We start from the raw sequence: 22,237 nt of genomic DNA, 5'->3' as shown, positions 1-22,237 counted from the left end.
CCTCTATAAGCTGAAGACATTATGTCCCGAACAGCTTAGTGGCTAGAAGGTAAACGATGGAAATTACAACCGAAACTGTTTGCCTTCTGTGTCACCACTAATTCGGTTTCAGGATGCTCTTAGTGTACAAAGCGGTTAGGATTATCAACTTTTAAAAAAAAAAATCTCATTCATCATCTCGTAATTAAGACTTCCAATGATTTAGAAATGGTTTTTTAGTTAGATGGCCTCATTTAGAATGACCCATCAGACAATCCTGGGGTTCTTGACATGGTCTAACCATTTGTCAAATTTCGAAATTCCAGCAGTTTATCTGAAGTTGGGGGATATTTTAATAACTAAAAGCAGAGTCCTTGATCCTTGACTTACATATTATAAGTTAGATAAAACACAAATCAAACTCCGAGTCCTTAAAAAATTGAATTCTAAAATGTATTTCTTAAAGAAGTGCATTTATAAAAAAATTAATTGTGCATTAAAAGATCACACTAAACATAATGTTGAATGAGTCATGTAGTAAATTAGTCAACATTGAAATTTTATATTTATCATTACTTAGCTGATGTAACAATTTAACATTAATAATAAATAATAATGATATTATAATAATGTAGCTGTAATATTTAATATTATTTTAAGTAATATTAATAACCTTTATTAGTAACAGTCTGTCTATAACTTAAAGATTTATAGAAAATGTCATTTCATCTATAAAGGAAGATCAGAAATCTTTTCAAAAAGGTGGTGCATGACTTTAGTGGTGGCAGTGTTTGTCATCTGCCTATGACCATTGTTTATATTTTTAAATTTTTCTTATTACACTTAAATTTATTTGTTTTGTGGGGTCTGTGTACATACAACAATGTGTCAAGGTCACAAGACAATTTTTAGGGGTCAGTTCTCCTGACACGTGGGTCCTAGGAATCAACTCAGCAAGCACATTGACCTGCAGGGCCATATCCCTGGCTCCATGTAGTTATTTTCAGTCCAAATCACTAACACACATTTTTGTTGATTGTGAAAATACGATGTGTGCAATGAGTGCAAATCCGTGTTTATTACATACAGCAAAAGACCCAAGTGGGTGGAACAAAGGTTCCTTGAATTTCTTTGCAAACCCAGTTAGGCACTTAAGGGGAATGAGAGAACTACACATCCAGAAACTACCCATCTGAATTTCCCTGAGATATTCACCTTGTTATTTGACTTGACCTCTTCTGGTGCTTATTTTGATAGTTGTGCAATCTGTTTGAGATTCCCTGGGTATGCCTGACTGGCGAGTGCACAAATAAGAAGGCACTCTCATCCTGTTATTTCTGCGCTGAACCTAGCTGATCTAACCTCAGCAAGAGAATAACCACATCTGGCAGAAGTCACTCTTCTGAGGTCTGGAGTGGTCTATGCAGTCACTAAGTACAGGGACTGTAAAGGGAGGTCTGCCACATTCTCAGCCGCAGTTTTCTTTCCTCTGCTGAGTTAATGTAGACAGGCGCCTAGCCATACCGCTATTATCATAGCTCATTGGTCTTAACTGGGAGCCCAGGCCAGAAATCTCAATACCTTTGAGGAAGCATTCATTTGCAACTGGGTTAATTAAGGATAATTCATTGACTCTGTCTGCTACACGATTCAACTCCTATTTACCAACACCACTTACCCTTTGTTTATTACCCAACAAAATTCACCGTTTGTAGGAGCATAATTAAGGATTAAATTCAGTAAAATTGCATCAGAAATTAATCCCATTTAATGCTTTAATTGGAAGGTATTTTTAATACATTCACTTTTCAGAATAATGGCATACCCACTTGACAATGGTCCATCATCATTACGTCTCCTTTTTGTTCAAAAATCATATTGCAATTGCTTTGTATTAACTATCTTACATAAGCATAGACATCATGTCAATATCTGTGCTATATATACCCAAAGGATACATAGGTCTCAATGTAGAATGTAGTGGGTATACCTTTCCGTAAGATTCTGACAGTAGCCTGGACAGACACTCTGATGTTAGTTAGGACTTTTAGAATAATCTCAAAAGTCCAAATTTCACGAAATTAGGAATATTGGCTTTCCTGGATGAAAAGTGAGAAAAATGTTACCTTTATCATCTAAATAACTAATTACATGGAAACACGGACCTTTAGCCCGACTCTGATACTACAGTGGTTCATGGAAAACAGTGTATTCTCTGCATTTCTTTTCAGCAATTCTTTCTTGGGACCTAATTCAACATCTAGGCTATTTCTCCCAAGGTCACTGTTCGGTTTCCCAAGAGTCTGCCTTGTTTGAATTCTTCCTTCTGGTCATTGCTAGATAGCAGCTTTTGAAGGAATGTTTTCTCACCCCACATGTTAATGCTATTAAAAGGACTATGTGTCCCTCCTTAACCAATCTCCTCTCCCTTGAATGTATTGTCTTTCTGTGTATATGTGAGGTGTTGAATAACAAGGATGTGCAGAGCCAAGAGCAAATACTGCTGATCCCTAAGACATACATGTGGTATGTCCCTCTATCTTTACAGCATGCTCAGACTACACGGGGTAGATAAGCTAAAATGGTTTCCTTAGGGAATATCAAGAGGAACAACTGGCAGCTTTCAGTCTTTTCTATTGGCATGAAATTATTTTGTTTTCAGAAACCTAGATTACTTTGTTATAATGAATTAGAAAAAAATGCAACTTTTCCTCAGGATATAGACAGAGAGAGGATGGCAATGGAGGACACTGAACCCTTAGAACATTTAGATTTTTGCTTTTAAACCTTGGATGGAGGACAGAGTTAGGAGACATTACAGGATCACAAAGTAAAACCTGAGTGGTCCATGTTTTAGTAATAAATATGTGCTGCTAGAATTTTGGAAATTCAGGAGGAAGTTGGACCCTTTTTCCAGATGAAATATTCTCCTGTATAGTCCTGAAAGTGGGGAGAGAATAGGATATATACTTACTAAAGGTGCCTGTAAGGATAGGATATATACTTACTAAAGAATAGGACATATACTCACTAAAGGTGCCTGTAAGGGTAGGATATATACTTATTAAAGAATAGGACATATACTCACTAAAGATGCCTGTAAGGGTAGGATATATACTTACTAAAGAAAGGACATATACTCACTAAAGGTGCCTGTAAGGGTAGGATATATACTTATTAAAGAATAGGACATATACTCACTAAAGATGCCTGTAAGGGTAGGATATATACTTACTAAAGAAAGGACATATACTCACTAAAGGTGCCTGTAAGGGTAGGATATATACTTACTAAAGAATAGGACATATACTCACTAAAGATGCCTGTAAGGGTAGGATATATACTTATTAAAGAATAGGACATATACTCACTAAAGATGCCTGTAAGGGTAGGATATATACTTACTAAAGAAAGGACATATACTCACTAAAGGTGCCTGTAAGGGTAGGATATATACTTACTAAAGAATAGGATATATACTCACTAAAGATGCCTGTAAGTGTAGGATATATACTTACTAAAGAATAAGACATATACTCACTAAAGGTGCCTGTAAGGGTAGGATATATACTTACTAAAGAATAGAACATATACTCACTAAAGGTGCCTGTAAGTGTAGGGTATATACTTACTAAAGAATAAGACATATACTCACTAAAGGTGCCTGTAAGGGTAGGATATATACTTACTAAAGAATAGGACATATACTCACTAAAGGTGCCTGTAAGGATCGCACTCACTTGGCTGTTCTCTTCAATGCATAAAGACTCCACAGTGCCAAACACTGCTTCCGATTCAGTAAATATTTTATGAGAGAATTCATAAATACAATAGATTCTCCCCACCTCATTCTTTCTCACTTTTATTTCTGCAAACATTAACAGAAAACATGGAATGCAATGTTTATCAAGATTATAGGAACAAAGACAAAAACAAATAAGCAGCCAGGTTACTTTAGAGCTAGTGAGCAGTGATACATTGTACCCAACAGCCAGTAATTGTCCTGCCCAGAAGATGTTTCAGTAGAAATGGTGGTTATATATTTAAAGAACATTACTTAACGTTGTTCATTCAGGTATAAGCTCCTTCTGACTTAAAATGTCCTTAAAATAAAAGCAGGACTGTGGACACAGCTAGTAGTAGTTCAATAGGCAGCTTAACAGGCTTGTCTCAGTATTGAAGCAAACTAGGAAAATCCTTTAAAGCAATGTTTCTCAGCCTGGAAGGTGGAGGGGTCGGGGTGAGGGTTCAAATGACCCTTCTTCAGAGTTCACCGGAAAACAGGCATGGCTAGAAGGTATCAACACCTGCAATAGTGAAACCACCTCACACTGTTGCCAGAGGTTGGAAAGAAGGAAGGTAGTTTAGAGGACTCTGATACACAGAGAACCAGATAGTTCTGAAAACTAGATGGCAGGGATAAAGAAGAGGCTCAGGCCTAGCTTGGTCCCGAGTTTCTTATTCAGACAATCTGTGGATAATTGTGACTGTCTCTGGTGTGGTAAATACAAAAGAAGGATGGGGAAAATAGGGACTCTTATTGCCACCATGGTGTGAACAGGACAGGGTTTAAAAGCTCAAAAGTTCAATGTTTCTTTTATTTTATTAGCACACACACACACACACACACACACACACACACACAAGCATCATTATCAGTAATAGCAAGAATCACACTCAATTGATAAGAGGTTCCAGACACACATAGATTTATTTTTAAAAAGCCATTATCTAAGCCAGACTAGCATCAAGTAAAACCATCAAGGTATGTGGCACGTATGCAAAATGACAAAGGATAGCTTAATTAGTACATTTCGTACGTATTTAAAAGTTTGTTTTCCAGACTTGTTTCCGGCGTCCATGAGGCTTTGTGCTCCAACTTAATATTCTCCAATTACCCTCCTTCTTGCCTCCACGTTTTGTTTATTTTCTCTTTCTAGGTCTTTGATTTTCACAATCCTATGGTATGTCAAATTATGAACCCTACTCTGGTCCTCTTAATCAGAAATTTCCTGGGCCTATATTTTCACAGGGTTGATGAATGTTTAACCCTGACTGTATCTTAGTTATTGTCCACGTCTTAGTTTATAATGTGTCCTGGCTCCCTAATTCTCCCAAGTGTTCAGTTTCCTAACATGAACTCTCCCTCACCCAGTCCACCCACTTTCCTCACAGTACCTTAGCACAGAAGCATGTGTGTTTGTATCTAATTTACAAAGAGAATATTAAATCAATCAGTACTAATGAATAATGGCCAGCAGATAAGATGGCATTTCGAAGTGATACTCTGTAGTCCCTGTGTATTGTGGTGCTGATGTGTGAAGTGAACAGAACTCACTCACACAGAGGCAAGTGTGTAACACACACTTTAGGGACTCAAACTTAAATCTGCAAAGGAGACAACAAAGATTGTGTTAAGAGGGAATTACGGTCTCTCACCCCTAATCGAAAAACACTTTCCTCCCAAGTCCTAATGATGAAATGATGAAAATGTGGAGTATATTTACATTTTCACCTCTTTACCAGCTTTCCATATATGATGATATCTGTGCATTCATGAGACCGTTGGATATTTGTGATGGAGTGGTCTGCTCTGACTATGGGGTTCTTGAGTGGGACCAGTGAGTTCTTGACTAAAGCATTTATTCTTTGCTGTGGAAGAAATTTATTCCCAATAGAAAATTGAAATGTAAAGGAACATATTTATAGAAAAAAACGACTTGGGACTCTCAGATCATTTTAAGAGTTGACTTCATGTTACAGACCTTTCATAAGCTATAGACTCTGTTTGCTCCTCCCCAGTGAAGTGACTTCTTCCTATGTCACCATTGCTTTCCACCAATTTTATTGATGACATATACTTTTGAAGTCGCTTTTTTATTAGACTATTTATTTCAGTTCTGAAATGCAAAGTAGCTACATAAGTTTAAGTTTCATATTTATTGTTATACTTAAGCCTCTTTAAGTAGCTCAAATATAGCACATGTGTTACATATGTATTATCTGTAGTATGCATTCATCAACTGCAATACTTAGCTTCTCAGATAAGTAATTAAGGAATACCAAAATTGCCTTAGTGAAAATAAGTTTTAACCTGATAAATGCTCTGGTGGGTATTTATTTCGTGTCCTAATGGTTTTTTTATATCACACAGCCCACATGGTTTGCTAAACTTTAATAAATAATAATAAATTATACCAATTTTAAAGTTAGTATTAGAATTGTACCTATATACCACTTGATACCCTAAAATGTATCTCATGAGCTGATTTTCTCCTTCATACATCTTTCACTTGGCTTTCCCCTCTCCATGTTCAAATACAGACCTTGCCAACTTTCTTATAAGCTGCATTAAACTCTTCCATTCAACTTAAAAGCCTTTTAAAGCCAGGAAATCTCATTTTAGCTGACAAAAATGGTCGAGACATCTGGCCAGAAAATTTTCCTAGTGCCTTATGGTCCCCAACCCACTTGACAGAAGGAACAGTGGAGCATGTACCTGCAAGTTTGTCACGGGCATAGTAGTCTTGATTCCACGTATCGTACGTAGTGCGTCTGGAGAGGGAACAGTGCAAAGATCTGAGAACTATATTATTTTACATCTTAGTTTCTCCTTCTAGGAAAAGGCGGAACCTCCGAAAACCGAAGATGAGGTTCCTTCTCCTGAACAGGTTCACCCTGCTGCTCCTGCTCCTAGTGGTGAGTGAGGATTGTTGTTTCCTGTGAGTGGCCATGCAGAGTGTGGAGGAGTGTGTGAGTGCAGGTGAACTGACAGGAAAACCAAAACTGGGCTTCTCCAAAGTGGCGTTCCTCTTCACATTCTGGTGGAGCATGTGAGAAATGTCCGCTGGGCATTTGCTCCTTTTGATTATTGTCCTGATTTATGTAAACAACTGTGTTCCATTTGTTTGGGAAAGCTCATAATAATTTGTGTCGCCTTCATAGTACGGACAGCTGAGCGTTTGCCTGAATAACATTTCTTACCTGTTTTTGAAATGTGGGTTTGGATTGTGACTTCTGGGCTCTTCTGTACTTTTAAAGCATGTGAACTCTGTCGGTCTAGCCCTTGATTCCTCTCCAATGTCTTTCTGAACAAAACTAAGAATCTTCAGTATTTTGGGAACCAATGGTACTGTGTAACTTGTGTTACTTGTGTAACTTTGTGGCCTTTAAGATCAGACTCATGCTACATGGCTTCATGTTGCTTTATTCATAAAGATTTGGCTAATAAGTAGTTAAAACACTCTTTTGGTGTCTATTTATATTAAAAGTATGGACACACCATGGGCAAATGAGGATGGTCTAAATCCCTGTCCCTATCACCCATGGATCTAGTGAGACCGAACTAAGCCCAAGAGGATTGCTTACAACATTCTAGAATAGGTTCTAGCTGTTATGATACTTTCAGAAACCTCTGGTAACCCAAAAGTAGGCTGATTGACTCACATCAAAGAAGGATTCACGCTAGCACAAAGTCTGAGGCCATTTCCTTCCTTCCTTCATGTTCCTAATGAATTAAACCTTTTAGAATGTAAACCCCATGAGGGCAGAAACCGTGCTCGCGAATGTACTGCTAAGTTTTCAAAACCTACAACCTGGTGTACAGAAGGTGTTAATAGTATTTATTGCACAAAGGACCTGGTGGCGCCTCATCTGCTGACTGCTACAGTGGCAGCTTGGTTGTCGTATGCGTGATGACACGTTCTCGTGTATTCCAGAATGACATCACATATATGGCAGCTAAACTGTTACAGGAACAACAAGTAATATTATAGATAAGTGAGTTGGTTGGTTTTTTAAAGACATGTGACATGTTTGTGTCTCATTGTCACCTTTATATGAGCATGTCATTATATGTTTGTGGCATCATTCATAGTATAAGCTCAAAAATAACGAATTAGTCAAATTGCTTCAAATATTCCATATTGCTTGATTGTCTCATGGCATCGCTGCTGGCTTTATTTTTCCTTATTACTGTTGAAATAATGCTATCTCCTTAGCAATTTTATTTGCATGAAATTGTCAGGAAGGTTTAATTAACCGTATAAAATGTTTAAATATAAATGTTATTTTTAAGCAGTACTAGTTTCATTATTAGGAAATATTGTACATTTCTATCTGCATTTATATATTTTTATCTGCCTATCTACCATCCATCTATCCATCCATTCATTTACAAATGGAATATTCCAAGGTGCATGTTATTTAGGAATAAAGTCACTGGTGGGGGGGGGGGATTCAATGCTTAAGCAAGGACCAGGCTGGGAGCAGCCCAGAACACTGTGGCTCATCTGACTTCTGAGGTTCTGATTTTTCATTCTTTCAGTGTTGAAACATTCTCTACTGAACCAAGCTCCAAAACAAGTTCACTGGGGTTTGTTTCACTATTGCAAGAATTGCTAAGTATGAAGCTGCTCCCGTCAGAGTTATCAGGTTATCCTTACTCCAACTGATGTTACAATGTGTCAAACGTAATAAAGATGTTGCTGAAAACACAAGTGTAGAGTTTTTATATTTCCCCATCCTTACACATAGTGTTTCCCTCAGGCTCCAATGAATTCCAATTGTTACAACAACATTTCTTAATGAGTTGTCAAACATACAGGCATACAGGGACAGAATTCAGAATATGGTTCTGGAAAGATCCATACCTAAGGAAAATAATTGCTAATGTCTAAGACTTTTAGTAAAAAAAAGAATATATATAAATATATATATATATCTTTTATTTGATCAGGATCATCAATTTCTCTGCTGTAATAAATTTAAAATGCATTAAATATTAAGTAATCAATATCCAAATAGTAGAAGTGTTAAAAATAGTGAGAAGTATCTACCCTCTTCACCGTATATATATCATTCCAGCTTCTAATTTAATTAGAAGACAATGAACAGATAGCACTCAATTAAACATAATCAAGTGAGCCCCCAAATGGCTTCCAAATAGATAAACTTTGACTATCTATCCCACAAGAGCAATGCCATCCTCCCTTCTTTAATGGTTCAGTCATATCAATTTAGACGTTTTAAATATAATCACATACTTCCTTACAAATGTGAGCAAATTAGATATTAAAACACAAACACAAATAAGGAATCTCTTTTTAAAAAAGTAAAATAGAAAAATGTAAGCTGAACAAAAACACATTCTAATTTCTAATGGTATATCTGAGAATGTCCTGCAGGGAGATGATTGTTCATGGTGTCTCTGGTCAGGAGTGTCTCTTCCTAGACAGTTAGGTCCACAGAAGCAGGATTCACACCTGTTTGCTTCAGGACTTCATCCTCAGGAATGTTTGGCTTGCCCAGTTCAGTAACCATTTCTCTCTGAAAATCAGTGAGAAATGAGTCTTCACAGGGAGCTGCGTTTTGTGACGTGGTTAAAGGGGCTGCACACGTTTATTTGACCAGGGTCATCCATTTCTCTGCTGTAATAAATTTAAGATACATTAAATACCAAGTAATCAATATTCAAATTGTAGGAGTGTTATAACGGTTAGAAGTATCCACCGTCTTCACCATATAAACAGTTTCTACCCAACTAACTTGTGGGCATGTCTAAACCAGTGCTCACCTTCCCCCACACAGATTTTAATTTGACCCCATATTGCTTCCTCCAGAAATCACCCTTTTTTTCAGAAGTGTGGACCAAATATCTATGCCCTTTGGGCATCACTACTCCCAGTCCTTATATTGAGATATGTCTTCATCTCTCCACTGCATGGCAAAGTGTCGAGAGCTGTGTTCTCTTATTCTACCATGGGGTGCTATGGCCCAGACATTCAATTTCCAGCCTCCCCTCTCCCCACGACCTTTGAATTGTGGAGATCTATGCTGCTGAATGAACATTGCTATAATTCTGCCTTCCAAACCTTAATTGATCAAAATATGTAATGGGTTTTTTTAAATTTTTTTGGTATTTCAGAAATATGCAATATCTGTTTTCTTCAACTCCTTACCTATCCTAAACTATACTCCCCTTTGTCATGATGATGTCACCACAGTGTCATAGCAGTCCCTGAACATTAGTGTGGCTTTTCCCTCTACACAGCCTTTCTTCTCTTCTCTAGATCCCTCCAGAAACCCAAGATCCCATTCAAATTCTTCTATGTATCTGTAACTGTCATGAAATATTTTTACCCCAGATCCTTTCCCTATTCTGAATTTTGTACTATACATCTTCACATTGATGACATGTTATTGCAGGGTCGGACATAGTGGGAGACACAGAATCAGAGATATTTGAGCACGAAGCTCAACAAATAAATAAGCTTTATTCCTAATGTGGCTGGCACTACTAAGATGCACACCGGGTGTGTCAACTGAGAAAACGGAACTCTTGATTACAAGCGAGAAGAGACAGTATAGTGATGATCACCTCACTCGTACACACATGTCCAAACACACAACTTATGGGAAGCAAAGACCTGCAGATGGTGACTGAGTAGAAAGGCAATGTCAACTTGTTCTGAAACCCGATGTACCAATATAAACATTGAAGAGTTATATTTGCTTTGTTCACTGAATATGAATTACAATGTGTAAGTCAAGTGCCACTTTGAAGAACTTAAAGTCAATTATTTTCTTTGATCCGAGGGATGCACAAGGCAAATTTTGGCAGAGTACACAAACCACACCTGAGCAAAACCTAGCTGAAGATGTCCACTAAAGAAGCATGTTTTTCCTGTAATTTCTATGTTTTTAAATGTGCAACCCATGATTCTTAAGATTTACAAAGATGGAAAAGTTGGTCTAAAATGGAGATGTTTCGAAAATCAAATTATTTGCCCCGTTTATGTGTAGACTTTCCAAAGAAAATAAATTAAAACCATAGGAGATTATTAAGATGTGTGTGAGTGGGCTGGAGAGATGGCTCAGCCGTTAAAGGCTAGGCTCACAACCAAAACTATAAGATGTGTGTGAGTGTGTATGATTGCTCTACATTCTCAATAGCAACTGTACATTGATACAAGTATAAGTGGGTAGAATATGAATGTTAAATGAACTGTACATTGATACAAGTATAAGTGGGTAGAATATGAATGTTAAACATGATGCATTTTCATTATAGAATATTTTATGTAAAGTTCTACATAAATGTTGCTTACAGAGAAAAGAAATGTTTTTGTATTTTTTACAATTAGCACATTTATATTTTTGTGTTAAGTCATTTCCTTCTCTGTACCTTTTATACAGAGCCCTACTCCAGTTCTTCAGGCTCCTACCAATCTCACTGACTCCGGCCTTGATCAGGAGCCATTCCTGTACTTGGTTGGACGCAAGAAGCTTCTGGATGCTCAGTACAAGTGCTATGACCGGATTCAGCAGTTGCCCCCTTATGAGGGAGAAGGTAAAAGAAACATGTGAACCTACGTGTGTAGCATCATTTAAGTCGGTTTCTTCCCAAGGCATCAATAGTAGTGAGTAGTTGAAATGGAATAGATCTACAGTCTCACATTATGCTGTGCGTGTGTGTTTTGTTCAGTACATATGATTATTCCCCTCCTATATAGAATAGCATTTTGGCTGACATTAGCCCTTATGACAAAATTACCTCAATAAATCAGCATTCACACCTAATAAGGAGGAACAGTACAGGACTGAGCGACAGCAGAGAAATGCAAAGCGATTGGCAGGGCATCTGCCTGAGGCAGAATCTGTGCAAACTCTGTCTTGTTTGGATTCATTAGGTGTATCTTTCCTTCAAATGCCAATTCATTGACAACCTCTGATAATTCTTCTCTCTCATTACCGCATCGCCAGTCTGTGGGGAATGGCCTCAGTAAGCATAGTTAATCTGTGCTCTTTTCTAGAGTAATCTTTGTAGCCCAAATACTTTCAGGGCTAAGTATAGTTTACTTTCTGTAGAAGTCCCAGAGAAGAAAAGGAAAAGAAAAACTGTGTGATAGGAGAGCATTGGCACAGCCTTTTCAATCCTCCTCCATGTCTCTGACCCATCTTCGAAGACTGAATAAGACTTTTAGGTAGCCTTGAACACTGTAAGACAAAGCTTAGAAAGGTGGAAAATGGTGAAATAATGCTCTAGTGATAACTAAAAAAGATTTATCAGATGCAGCACAATGATATGCTCTATTAAATTAGAAAATATATTATCCCTATGTAAATATATTTCAGATTTTAGAGGAGTCGATCTGTATTATCAGTTCTGATAAATAATCCCACAGATGAATTTTTCTTCACTGCTATGAAGGTAAAGGTAGAAAATGTGCCTCACCTTACGTGAACTATAAGTATTACAATTTAAATTCAACTTCTTGGTTGAATATTTTGAAAAGGGTAAAATTTTCAATAAACAAAAACTTAACAACATACCTCAGAGCCTGTTCGATTTTTTTTTGTTTGTTTGTGAGCTAAATTTTCGATCTCCTCTACAATTAAATAAATGGACAGAAGTGCATTGTTTGGAGCTGCTCGCCTTATGAGAAGCCCAACCTCAGAGCCTCTTACAAAGCTAAAACAAGAACCCTGCCTGCCCTCCAATGAGATTTTCCCCCACAGATATACCAACATCCTTTGAATGTTTATTTCAAAAGAAAATTAACGAGAATGGCTCACTTGAAATACAATTAGTCTTGACTGAAGCGATAGGATCCAACCTCTCTGATCTCCTCAGAAAACAATCTCCTTCACACAAGCCACGTGTTTCAGTGCAAGTTTCTTCCCGCATCCCCAGGTCCATATTGCAACCGAACTTGGGATGGATGGATGTGCTGGGACGACACTCCAGCTGGTGTAATGTCCTATCAGCACTGCCCTGACTACTTTCCGGACTTTGACCCAACAGGTACGGGCTTTAGTTTCATTTTATGTTTTTGCTATGAATTTTAAAAAATGTGTTAAATATACAAGTGGACACAAAATCTACTTCAGCTATTGAAGTTACATAACGGTGTGTCGCACCAAACATCACCTTCCACATTGCAAAGCATTTTTCATATTTATTATTTCATTTCAAACTGACAATATTTAACATCATACTGCAAGGGAATCCACTCAGTACACGATGTCGAGATCTACTGGAACACATTCGCTAACCTTTATGAGAGGGCACATTGTCTTTTCAGGGCTTCACCCCATCACACAGGTATCGTTAGACACCAACCTGGAATGCTCGAGGAGGACAGTCTAGGAGGGTCAGGTTCTGGGTGGTATGAAATTTAAAAGGCCGATGTCATTTATTTTAGAGTCTTCACGTATACAAGTGTGGAGGTCTAGGGCTGAGGCAGTTCCGCGATGAATACTCAGGAGTGGTGCAAAGGTGTGCAGATAGATTACCAGCCTCAATACAGTAGACAGAGAGGTGTGAGAAGGAAATGGGATTTGGTAATTTTAATTAATAAAAGGTGGGGGAAAATCCTGGTATAGACACGATCAAGGCTTGCCAGGCTCAAATAACGGTACTGAACAGTGGACCTTTAGGGAGCAGAGCACCAGGTGCACCTGGTAAGAAGAGGTCTATTGGGTGTAGCTGCTCACTACAAGATCTGCCTGATCAGATCCAGAAAAATCTTACTCAGACACCCTAGAAGAAAAAAAAATCTCTCCCATTAAGTTAAATCTAGAAGATACTGAAAAGGCTAAATAAGCCTTAATTAGAACCAATGCCCAGATGATGAAACTAAAGATCAGCTACAGACACACTATGTAAGTCTCTAGAAGAAGATAATATTGTTTTCCAAGGGTCATATGATCTGACCTGGCCACAGGTGTTTAAGTGTCTCTGGAATTCCCATAAGAGCAATATATAAGCCCTTCACCGAGACAAGGCTTGGGAGATACTTTGAGGGCTCCCTTGAGGAAATTTCTCACTTATTATTGAAGTCAAAATCCTAACCCAGAACAACAGAGATAATCAAAGTTTAATTGCAAGAAATTCTTTTTAAACCAATGCAAAATAAAATAAATGTCAGTGTTGGCCAAACACTTCTAGAAATCTCCTTCTGAAGGGTGGCATAGGCAGAATGGGCTTTGTATGGTGCCCTTACTTTGAGCTACATTCCTATAAATTGGAACCAAAATGCTCCATAATGAGAATCCTTCAGGCCTTTATTACCTCTTCCCAACACATGCTGCCTCATTTATCTTGATCTGTCATTGCACTGAAGGTAAGTTGACCAGCACAAAAATCTTTCCTACAATAGAGATCTGCTAGGCCATTTGAAAGTGGCAATGGGCTTTTGCCAAAGTAGCTATAAATATTGACTAAAAAGCATGGTCTTGATAAGCAAAATAGAGATTTCTAGTCATAGCTCCATCTTTCCAGTCTAGGTTTTTAGATGGAGCCATCTTAGGTAGAGACAAATTCACTTCTAACAAAAAGAGCATCTTCGATGTGTCTTTCTTAGCACATTTCAATTCTTTATGATTTTATTGACACAAGGTTATATCTAACACAACAATGCTCCAATGAAATGTCAGAGGTTTCAGTTTTGAAGAAATGCTTGATAGAAGACAGACAGTTTGGACTGACTGGGAAGGCTTAGTCAAAAAAATCTGTGAAATCAGGAGTTTGTTCCTCAGTAGCCACATAAAAATCTGGGCACAGGGGCACACATTTAAATCCTAATTCTGGGAACGTGGAAGCAAAAGGTTCCATCCAAGTTAGCCAAGTGGGTGAGCTCCAGGTTCTTTGGGAGATGCTTTCTCAAAACATACAGTGGAAGACAATTGAGGAAATCCCAAAACACATCTACCCTGATTTTTACACACAACTACACTTGTACAGGAAACATGGAAGCATACAGATTCTACACAAAAGCAAATAGGGAAAGAGTTTATGTCAGTATTGGAATTCTGAAGAGAATGCACTGCCCAGGAGTCATCTATAGTGTAAACAGGAATGTTTACCAAGGAGGCCTGTCAGGCCCAACACTTGGATTCACTCTTTTAACATTAAATGTCTGAGTGGCGTGATGGTCCATGTTTTCTCTACGTTCAAGTTTTACGGTCTGATTCACTCTCAGGCACAGCCTGTAAGCTTTAAGCCATGGCTTTTCTTGTTGGTATTTGATATACTAATCCATTACCATTTTGTTCCATTAACAGAAAAGGTTTCAAAATACTGCGATGAAAATGGAGAGTGGTTTAGACACCCTGACAGCAACCGAACCTGGTCCAACTACACTCTGTGCAATGCCTTCACTCCTGACAAACTGCATGTAAGTTCTACTTCCAATCTCTGTACTGGGTGGGAATGCCACCATTCGTACACGGAGATAGATATAAAACTATAAAATATCCCCCTGCCCCAAATCATGAAAACCAACAAAGTAACTATAAAACTAACACATGTGAGGAAATAGGATTTCTGAGGGGTGTCAGAAAAAGATAGCATTCCCTTCCTTGATGGTGCTCAGCATCAATACTTCTGTTTGAATCGGAATCAAGCCAGATATAACAGCTCTCCACAGAGCAGAAGATGGGATTTCCTTAGTGCCAGAAATTAGGCAGCATTTGAAAGAACTCATCAATATCTTTCTCCTCCTGGGAGAGTTTCAGAACCTCCAATTATCAGAGAGCAACCCACTAAAGTTACTTTCTTAGTGCCCAAGTTGGATATGACTTTAGCTTCCCATCTTCCCATTGATACAGTGAGGGCAGTTCAGACAGTTTTCAGAGGTGTCCACTCCGATTTGTCAATACTCGTGCCTTTACATGCTATGAAATGTCTGTATTATCTTGGGTTAAAAAAAAGTTTATTTAAGTCTATTGAGCAAAGAAACAGATACTATTTTGCCTTTAACTCCTTTAAAATCTGAAAGATTGCTAAATCTACCACCATATCCTTTACCCCCACAGATGGGAGAAATAACATCAATATTTAGCTATAAAGAGCATCTCTGAACAATCCTCCTAGCTGTAGCATGGGCAATCATTTCCCTCAAACTGAGGCCTGTGCATTAATTATTTACCAAATCAGAAACTAAAAAGCACTTCATGCTTTGTTTTGCTGTTGAAAAGTTTGGGATACAAGAATGCCTTTCTTTATTAAAACCCAAGCAAATCACAACATAACCAAGCTACGTGGTGACCAGGTGATTGGTGGACCACCTGTGACAAGGACAGAGGAGTTACTAAAGCCAGTGGCCCCTTAACAAATTGCCTAGCTATTCTACATCATAAATACATGTCTACTCATTTAATGAAGTCTAGGAGAACTTCATTAGTGTTAATTAGTTAAATTATGGAGAAACCTAGCTATTTACCTCTTTTGTCTCTCCTTGTCACCCTAAACGTCAGGGGTCAGAAGAATTTCCAGAGATTATTCATCTATCCTTCAGTGGACTAAACAAAAAATGTTGCAGATAACAGAGCCCCAGGACTTAAAAACCTACCTGGATTGCCTGCTAAGATTAGGGACAGTACATTTTAATGCATTTGAAATCACTTCTTCAATGTTTTGAATTATATTAATTGCAAAGAGTTTTGTTTTTTGAAAATGGCTCAATTTATTTCTATGTAAACCACTATATAAAAAATAATTTCATCCATTGAAATAGTTTTTATAATTTTAAGATGTATTTTCAAGGAGTAAACATTTAAATTATACTTACTTTAAGAAATTGAAACTGTTGTTCCTTTCCACAATAGCTGGTCATCTATTAACAAGAAGTTTTTCCAACTCTTCCTTCTAGAATGCATACGTTCTTTATTACCTAGCACTTGTGGGCCACTCCATGTCAATTGCTGCTCTGATTGCTTCCATGGGGATCTTCTTGTTTTTCAAGTAAGTACATTTAAAATATCACTTCTTTTTTATTCCTGTATCAGCCTTATTTTGTGTCTTGTTCCTAGCAAGACAATATCCATAAGGAAAGTTCTTGATGTGCCATCTCCCATTGATTATTAATTGTCGTTAAAGTTATCATCTTCGATTTCCATACATAGCAGTTAATCTTGAAAGAGTACAGTTATAGGGATTGTAATAACATGTGCCACTGAGCATGATAAATTAGCAAGAAAACCTAAGTTAGCTAAATACACTTTTAACTCTACCTGAGAGGAACAAAATGGAGTCCTCATCATCTTCAAAGGCAACGTGCCTCCTTCCTGTAGTAATTCTTCAAACCCATAAGAACCCTGTGGTCATACAGTTAAAGTTCCTTTGACCCCAGTTCCATCATGGACTGATGAGAAAGTATCTATCCTCTATTTTATTTCACTCACAAGTCCTCAAGTTCAAATGCAACTGCCCAATTATGAGTTAAAAATTCTTGGGGCTGGAGAGATAGCGCATGAGTAAAGTGCTTTACCATGAAACATGGGGACCTGAGTACAGATTCCCAGCTCCCATTTTAAAGCTATGCATAGCTTGTCTGTAACCCCAGCAGTAGGAAAATCAGTAGAGAAAGATGGGTAGAGTGGACTCAGTGTCCAGCCAATCACATTGGAATGGCAATCTCAAGGTGCAGTGAGAGGCCATGTCACAAAAAGAAAAGAACAACCCAGGAAGACACCAATATGGTATCCAGTCTCCACACCCATGCACAGTTGTAACCTCAAGCCCTCCACACACAGGAATACTTTCACACATGGATCAAATAAAAATAAGTTAAAAACATTATACATACCATGAATTATTATCAAAACAAAGCGCTCATAATTTATGCCTCACTAGTTGCTTTACCTAAATTTACAAGTATAAATTTAAAGTAAGCCACATATATATTCTTTGTAGAGACACCATAGTTAAGAAATGCAATAAACTAAAAAAAATAAGTAGAAATAATCTGATTATTTATAATCAAATAATACTTAGATTATTGACTGTCATTGAATAAATGCAGTATATGTCTTTGATATAATAATCATTGTTATTATAGTTATTACTGTTGATACTACTAATGACTGTGGAATGACACAAATTATAAAGAGATTTTCTTGAGTTTTAAATCCAAATAATCTTCCTTGCTTAAAAGCTGTTACATGGTATTAAATATATAGTGACTCGTGTCATTAAATATATAGTATAAGAGAATCCTAAGTTGATTTTTATTAAAATATTTTCTTGATAATACTAAATATAATTAACCCCAAGGGAGACTAATTACCTATAAATACATCCTGAGCACATGACTACATTTCCTTGATCCCTTTTAAATCTTCATCTGTATCATGCTCACAATTCTTACATTTATGGAGTATTACACCTAAGCAGTTTTTAGTGAACAGTAAATGACATAAACAAATTATCAATAAGCTCCTTCCACAAAAGGTTTAACATAAAAAGGGATGATAAAGCAACAAGACACAGAGAATTAATTACTAGAATTAGGAGAGTGTTTTCAATTATAATGATCAGAACACAGCAGAGTAATCACATCACATGATTAATTTTGGAATGTCTCTTCATTTCTCAATTGCTCTTCACCATGGTAAATAAATAAATCATCATGACTCACAACAGCTTTGATTAAAAGGCATGATGCTAAAAGCCCACCTTTGAGTTCTTTTCTAATAAAAAAAACAGAAAAGTAAAAGAATGAAAATTCTCTATAATTCTAACCACATAAAATAATAAATGTGGCTCAGAGATAAGTAGGAGGAACAAAGCAAACAAACAAATAACATAGGTAATCATGGAGATGATAAAAGAAGGATTCCATTGGGACATCTGGAAGAAATGTTAATCCTCTATAAAAACTAATTGTTATTCCTGCTATATTTATGTATTGTATAGATAAGTCACTTTGTCTTGAGCAATATTCATTATTATGCTTCTCTGAATGGCTCCCTGATCATACAGAAAGACTATTCAATTGCTAATATCATAAATTATTGATAATATCAATAATAATATTAAAAAGATATTGATATCTTTTTTCCACCCTGATACAACCAATTGCAAAATAACTGTTAGCCATTTTATGGCATGGCATTTATACAGCAAGGCAGAAAACAATGAAGAGGGAAAGGAATAAATAGCACAGTTGAAGAAGAATTCTTTAGCTATAAAAACCTGTACTGAACCCAAATGTATCACTTTCCTTGTCATGTAAGACATTTCTACAGCTGATGACTTACATTGAATTTTTGGGAAATTCCAACTTCTATTTCCATGTAAATATTAACATTGGCACAAATGTACAAGTCAATGAAATAGAGAAGGAACCTAGTACATACAAGGCAGGAAAGGATTGGGCCAAGCAGAAGCATCAGCTGTCAATTTCTTCAGATCCAAAAGATAATGGCCTCACCATGATCTCGCCATTAACAACCTTTCTCTTCACTAACTCTATAGCATGCATTACCATTAAAAGTAACTTTCAATCTCAGCCTTACAGCTGTTGTCAGATGGCACCATGAGAAACAAAAGTCACGAAATAGACTGGAAAGTGAATCTTAAAGCTTTCCTCTAAAAATCTGAAGTACTAAACATCTCTCTAGGAAATTTTATCGTTTAACAAGCCTTAAGACTGTCTTGTTATTTTTCCCCAGGAACCTTAGCTGCCAGAGAGTGACTCTGCACAAGAACATGTTCCTCACTTATATCCTGAACTCTATCATTATCATCATCCACCTGGTTGAGGTTGTGCCCAATGGAGACCTGGTGCGACGGGATCCTGTAAGCACTATCTGGCTTTGATTTTAATTTTATTGTAAAGATCACAGTACCTAAAAGAAGCATGGTTCTAATTCTTGACTTAATCAGTTGTTTGAGGCATAATCACATTTATTTCTGTAGTTGATTTTTGCATTACGAAAGCCTACTAGAAGTTCTTAAAAATTGTTACATGTTAAAGGGTGAGAGTCATAGTTAATTGAGAATTTCTGTAATAATGCATATGCTTATGGCTACCCAATAATTTATCAATTTTAATGACCTATTAATATCTATGGGGAAAAAAATTGAGTACCTCTTGGGAATGCAGTAATACTAGGTACACTATACCAGTGTTCCCCAGTAAACTCCAGTTTGCCACTGATTTTCATTCTAATGCTCCAGCATGGGTGTTTGCAGTCATCTCAGCTGTATGCACTTGTGCATTTACCAAAATGAATCGTACAATGTGGCTGGGTTCTATGTCAGTATATCTTGGAAAAGATCCATATCAACATGAGGAAATACAAAGAACCTAACGCCAACAAGACAAGCATTCATGAAATTCATCCATGTACACCATCCTTCTATGTATTTTTGAGAAGAACTGAAGTCATTTGGCTCTATCACCAAGAACTATCCTAGATTCCTTTTGTCAGAATCGTCCTGAGGGTTGTTTACAATGATTAATGCTTATCTTCAACTTTCTTTTTCTCTAAGATTTTTCTCCTCATAGTAGTTTCTGGATGTTGCTAACACTTTAAGATAACCGAGTAAATATAAATACTAGCCAGTTGCTATTCCCATGATGCTGAAATTCAGTTGAGGAAACAGTCTAATGTTGTGATTTTGCGTGTGAAACCTTGCATATGACATTGCCCTTATTTGATCATGTTTGTTCTGAAACATTGACAGATGCATATTTTTCATCATAACACATATATGTGGACAATGCAGTGGGAACTGTCACCACCCTTACCCCTGAGTGCACACGAGGGAAAGATGGACCCTCATGACAGTGAAGTGGTATGATGAGGAATGACCTTCAGAGACTCGTGACTCCTGTCTCCAAACACAACCAGCCTGGGACAAACCCACAAAGGGGGTTGGGGGTGGGGGGTTTGTTTTCTCGTTATTCATTCTCATCGGCTAGTTTGTGTAGAGGGTCCCATTAACTGAGGTGAATCAAGAAACTAGAGTTCAAGGAAGCCTTAGTAAATATAGACAGGCATTTATATGTACCTGGACAGTGGGGTGGGGAGGAGAGGGAACCAGGAAGCAAAAGCTGCAGCTATCTAGCACACAGGACTGGCCAGGGCATATTTTAACTTTTGTTTCTCTGCCTAACTGCATTATGCAATCATCTGTAGATAGCCTCATCTTTCAAATCTGGCATTTGACAGTTCTGCCAACCCAATGACAAAAATGCATGAAATCTGCCGAGAGCATCATCCTGCATAACAGTGGCCTAGCAGTGGCATATCAAATTAAGCTTTTGCTTAATTTGGATTCTTATGAAATCCATGCTTTTGCCACTTGAGTATGTTCATAAAATCATTACGATTCTTCTTTAAAATCCATGCCATCTGCCAACGGACACAAAGTCTTATCTTACCTGAAGACTTATGCAACCAAATGGGTTTTTCTTGATGACTTTTCTTTTAAAATGACAACTGACTGAAATAAAACTAATCTCATTTAACTTAACACTAACAACATCCCTAGTGAGAAGTGGATATTACCTTATTTTTTAAGTTACGAAACTAAAGTTCTGTCAAGGCAAATTTCTTTTCTATTATGAGTACTTGGAGATAGGACCCAAGATAGCCCAATCTCATTCGATCCTATCTCTCTCTTCTATATTCTTGATGATCTGCTATTTCCTTATGTTCTTGAAGAAAAAAAAAACAAATCTCATCCATTGCAAGGATTCTCTGTAATTAGCCATTGAAGTATAAGCAAGGCACTAAGTGTCTCTCAGGACTGTCAGAGCTTTTTCATTTCCCATTAAAGGACTGCACTTCAGTCACTTAATAATCAACCACACTGACCTGGCATTGGTGCTCAGTCACATTGCAAAGTACTTATGCTCACAAATAGATTTTTCTCCCATCTGCTCAGCTTGCTCCCCTGCTGTTAGTAGCAAAAAGAATCCTCACAGTTTGTGAGATCTTGCTGACCTTGTTATCATCTTGAAATAGACTAAAAAGCCAAATTCTCTACACCATTACAAAATTTACTACTAAATTGTAGGAACTGGTGGAAATGTATCCATCAAATGAGAATAACAAAAAAAAAAAAAAACATTTCACTTGGTTTTAAGAAGTTCTCCTAGAATTCATAAGAAGCATAACACTTTTAGGGTCCCGGAGAACATAATACTAATTCACAAGGTTTCTGCTGTTACCTTGTGGCTAAACCCATACATCTTTCTGCTCGGCATTTCAAATGAATTTATTATGCAACTTTTTATTCATAATAGTCTCATTAGCTATCTTTGCTAAATGCCTTCAGTTTTATAGTATGTCTTAGTGGAGGACATACGGAATTACTTTTCCAATCAAGCTGTTGTACCCATCACTGAACCATCCTATATCTATCCTGTGGCTCCCTCCATTGCCTAGAATCTTTATTGGAACTAGTGAGCCAATGTCTGGAGGGCCAGCTTGGCCATTGTGCTGCTGACTTCCTGGGAAA

General features: G+C 37.3%; 1 protein-coding gene and 2 non-coding genes across 4 annotated transcripts in view; all 3 read left to right on the top strand.

Annotated features, from left to right (window-relative positions):
* Calcr (calcitonin receptor) overlaps positions 1-22,237 on the top strand; it is a 75,121-nt gene that overhangs the window by 35,293 nt on the left and 17,591 nt on the right. The window contains exons 4-10 of one of the 2 annotated variants that reach the window (NM_053816.2): positions 6,600-6,678; positions 11,176-11,329; positions 12,674-12,784; positions 15,046-15,158; positions 16,635-16,726; positions 19,438-19,564; positions 20,456-20,566. In NM_053816.2, the coding sequence (NP_446268.2) occupies positions 6,600-6,678; positions 11,176-11,329; positions 12,674-12,784; positions 15,046-15,158; positions 16,635-16,726; positions 19,438-19,564; positions 20,456-20,566 (787 nt within the window). The remainder of the gene's footprint in view (positions 1-6,599; positions 6,679-11,175; positions 11,330-12,673; positions 12,785-15,045; positions 15,159-16,634; positions 16,727-19,437; positions 19,565-20,455; positions 20,567-22,237) is intronic. The other variant, NM_001034015.1, reaches the window with a different exon arrangement.
* On the top strand, positions 7,639-7,744 carry Mir489 (microRNA 489). Its single transcript, NR_032105.1, has one exon. It is a non-coding gene; the product is annotated as a microRNA 489 (primary transcript).
* On the top strand, positions 8,289-8,385 carry Mir653 (microRNA 653). The gene has a single exon (NR_032751.1). It is a non-coding gene; the product is annotated as a microRNA 653 (primary transcript).

Source organism: Rattus norvegicus, chromosome 4 (assembly GCF_036323735.1).
Source record: "Rattus norvegicus strain BN/NHsdMcwi chromosome 4, GRCr8, whole genome shotgun sequence".
Taxonomy (NCBI): domain Eukaryota; kingdom Metazoa; phylum Chordata; class Mammalia; order Rodentia; family Muridae; genus Rattus; species Rattus norvegicus.
This window is presented reverse-complemented; position numbering and strand designations above follow the sequence as displayed.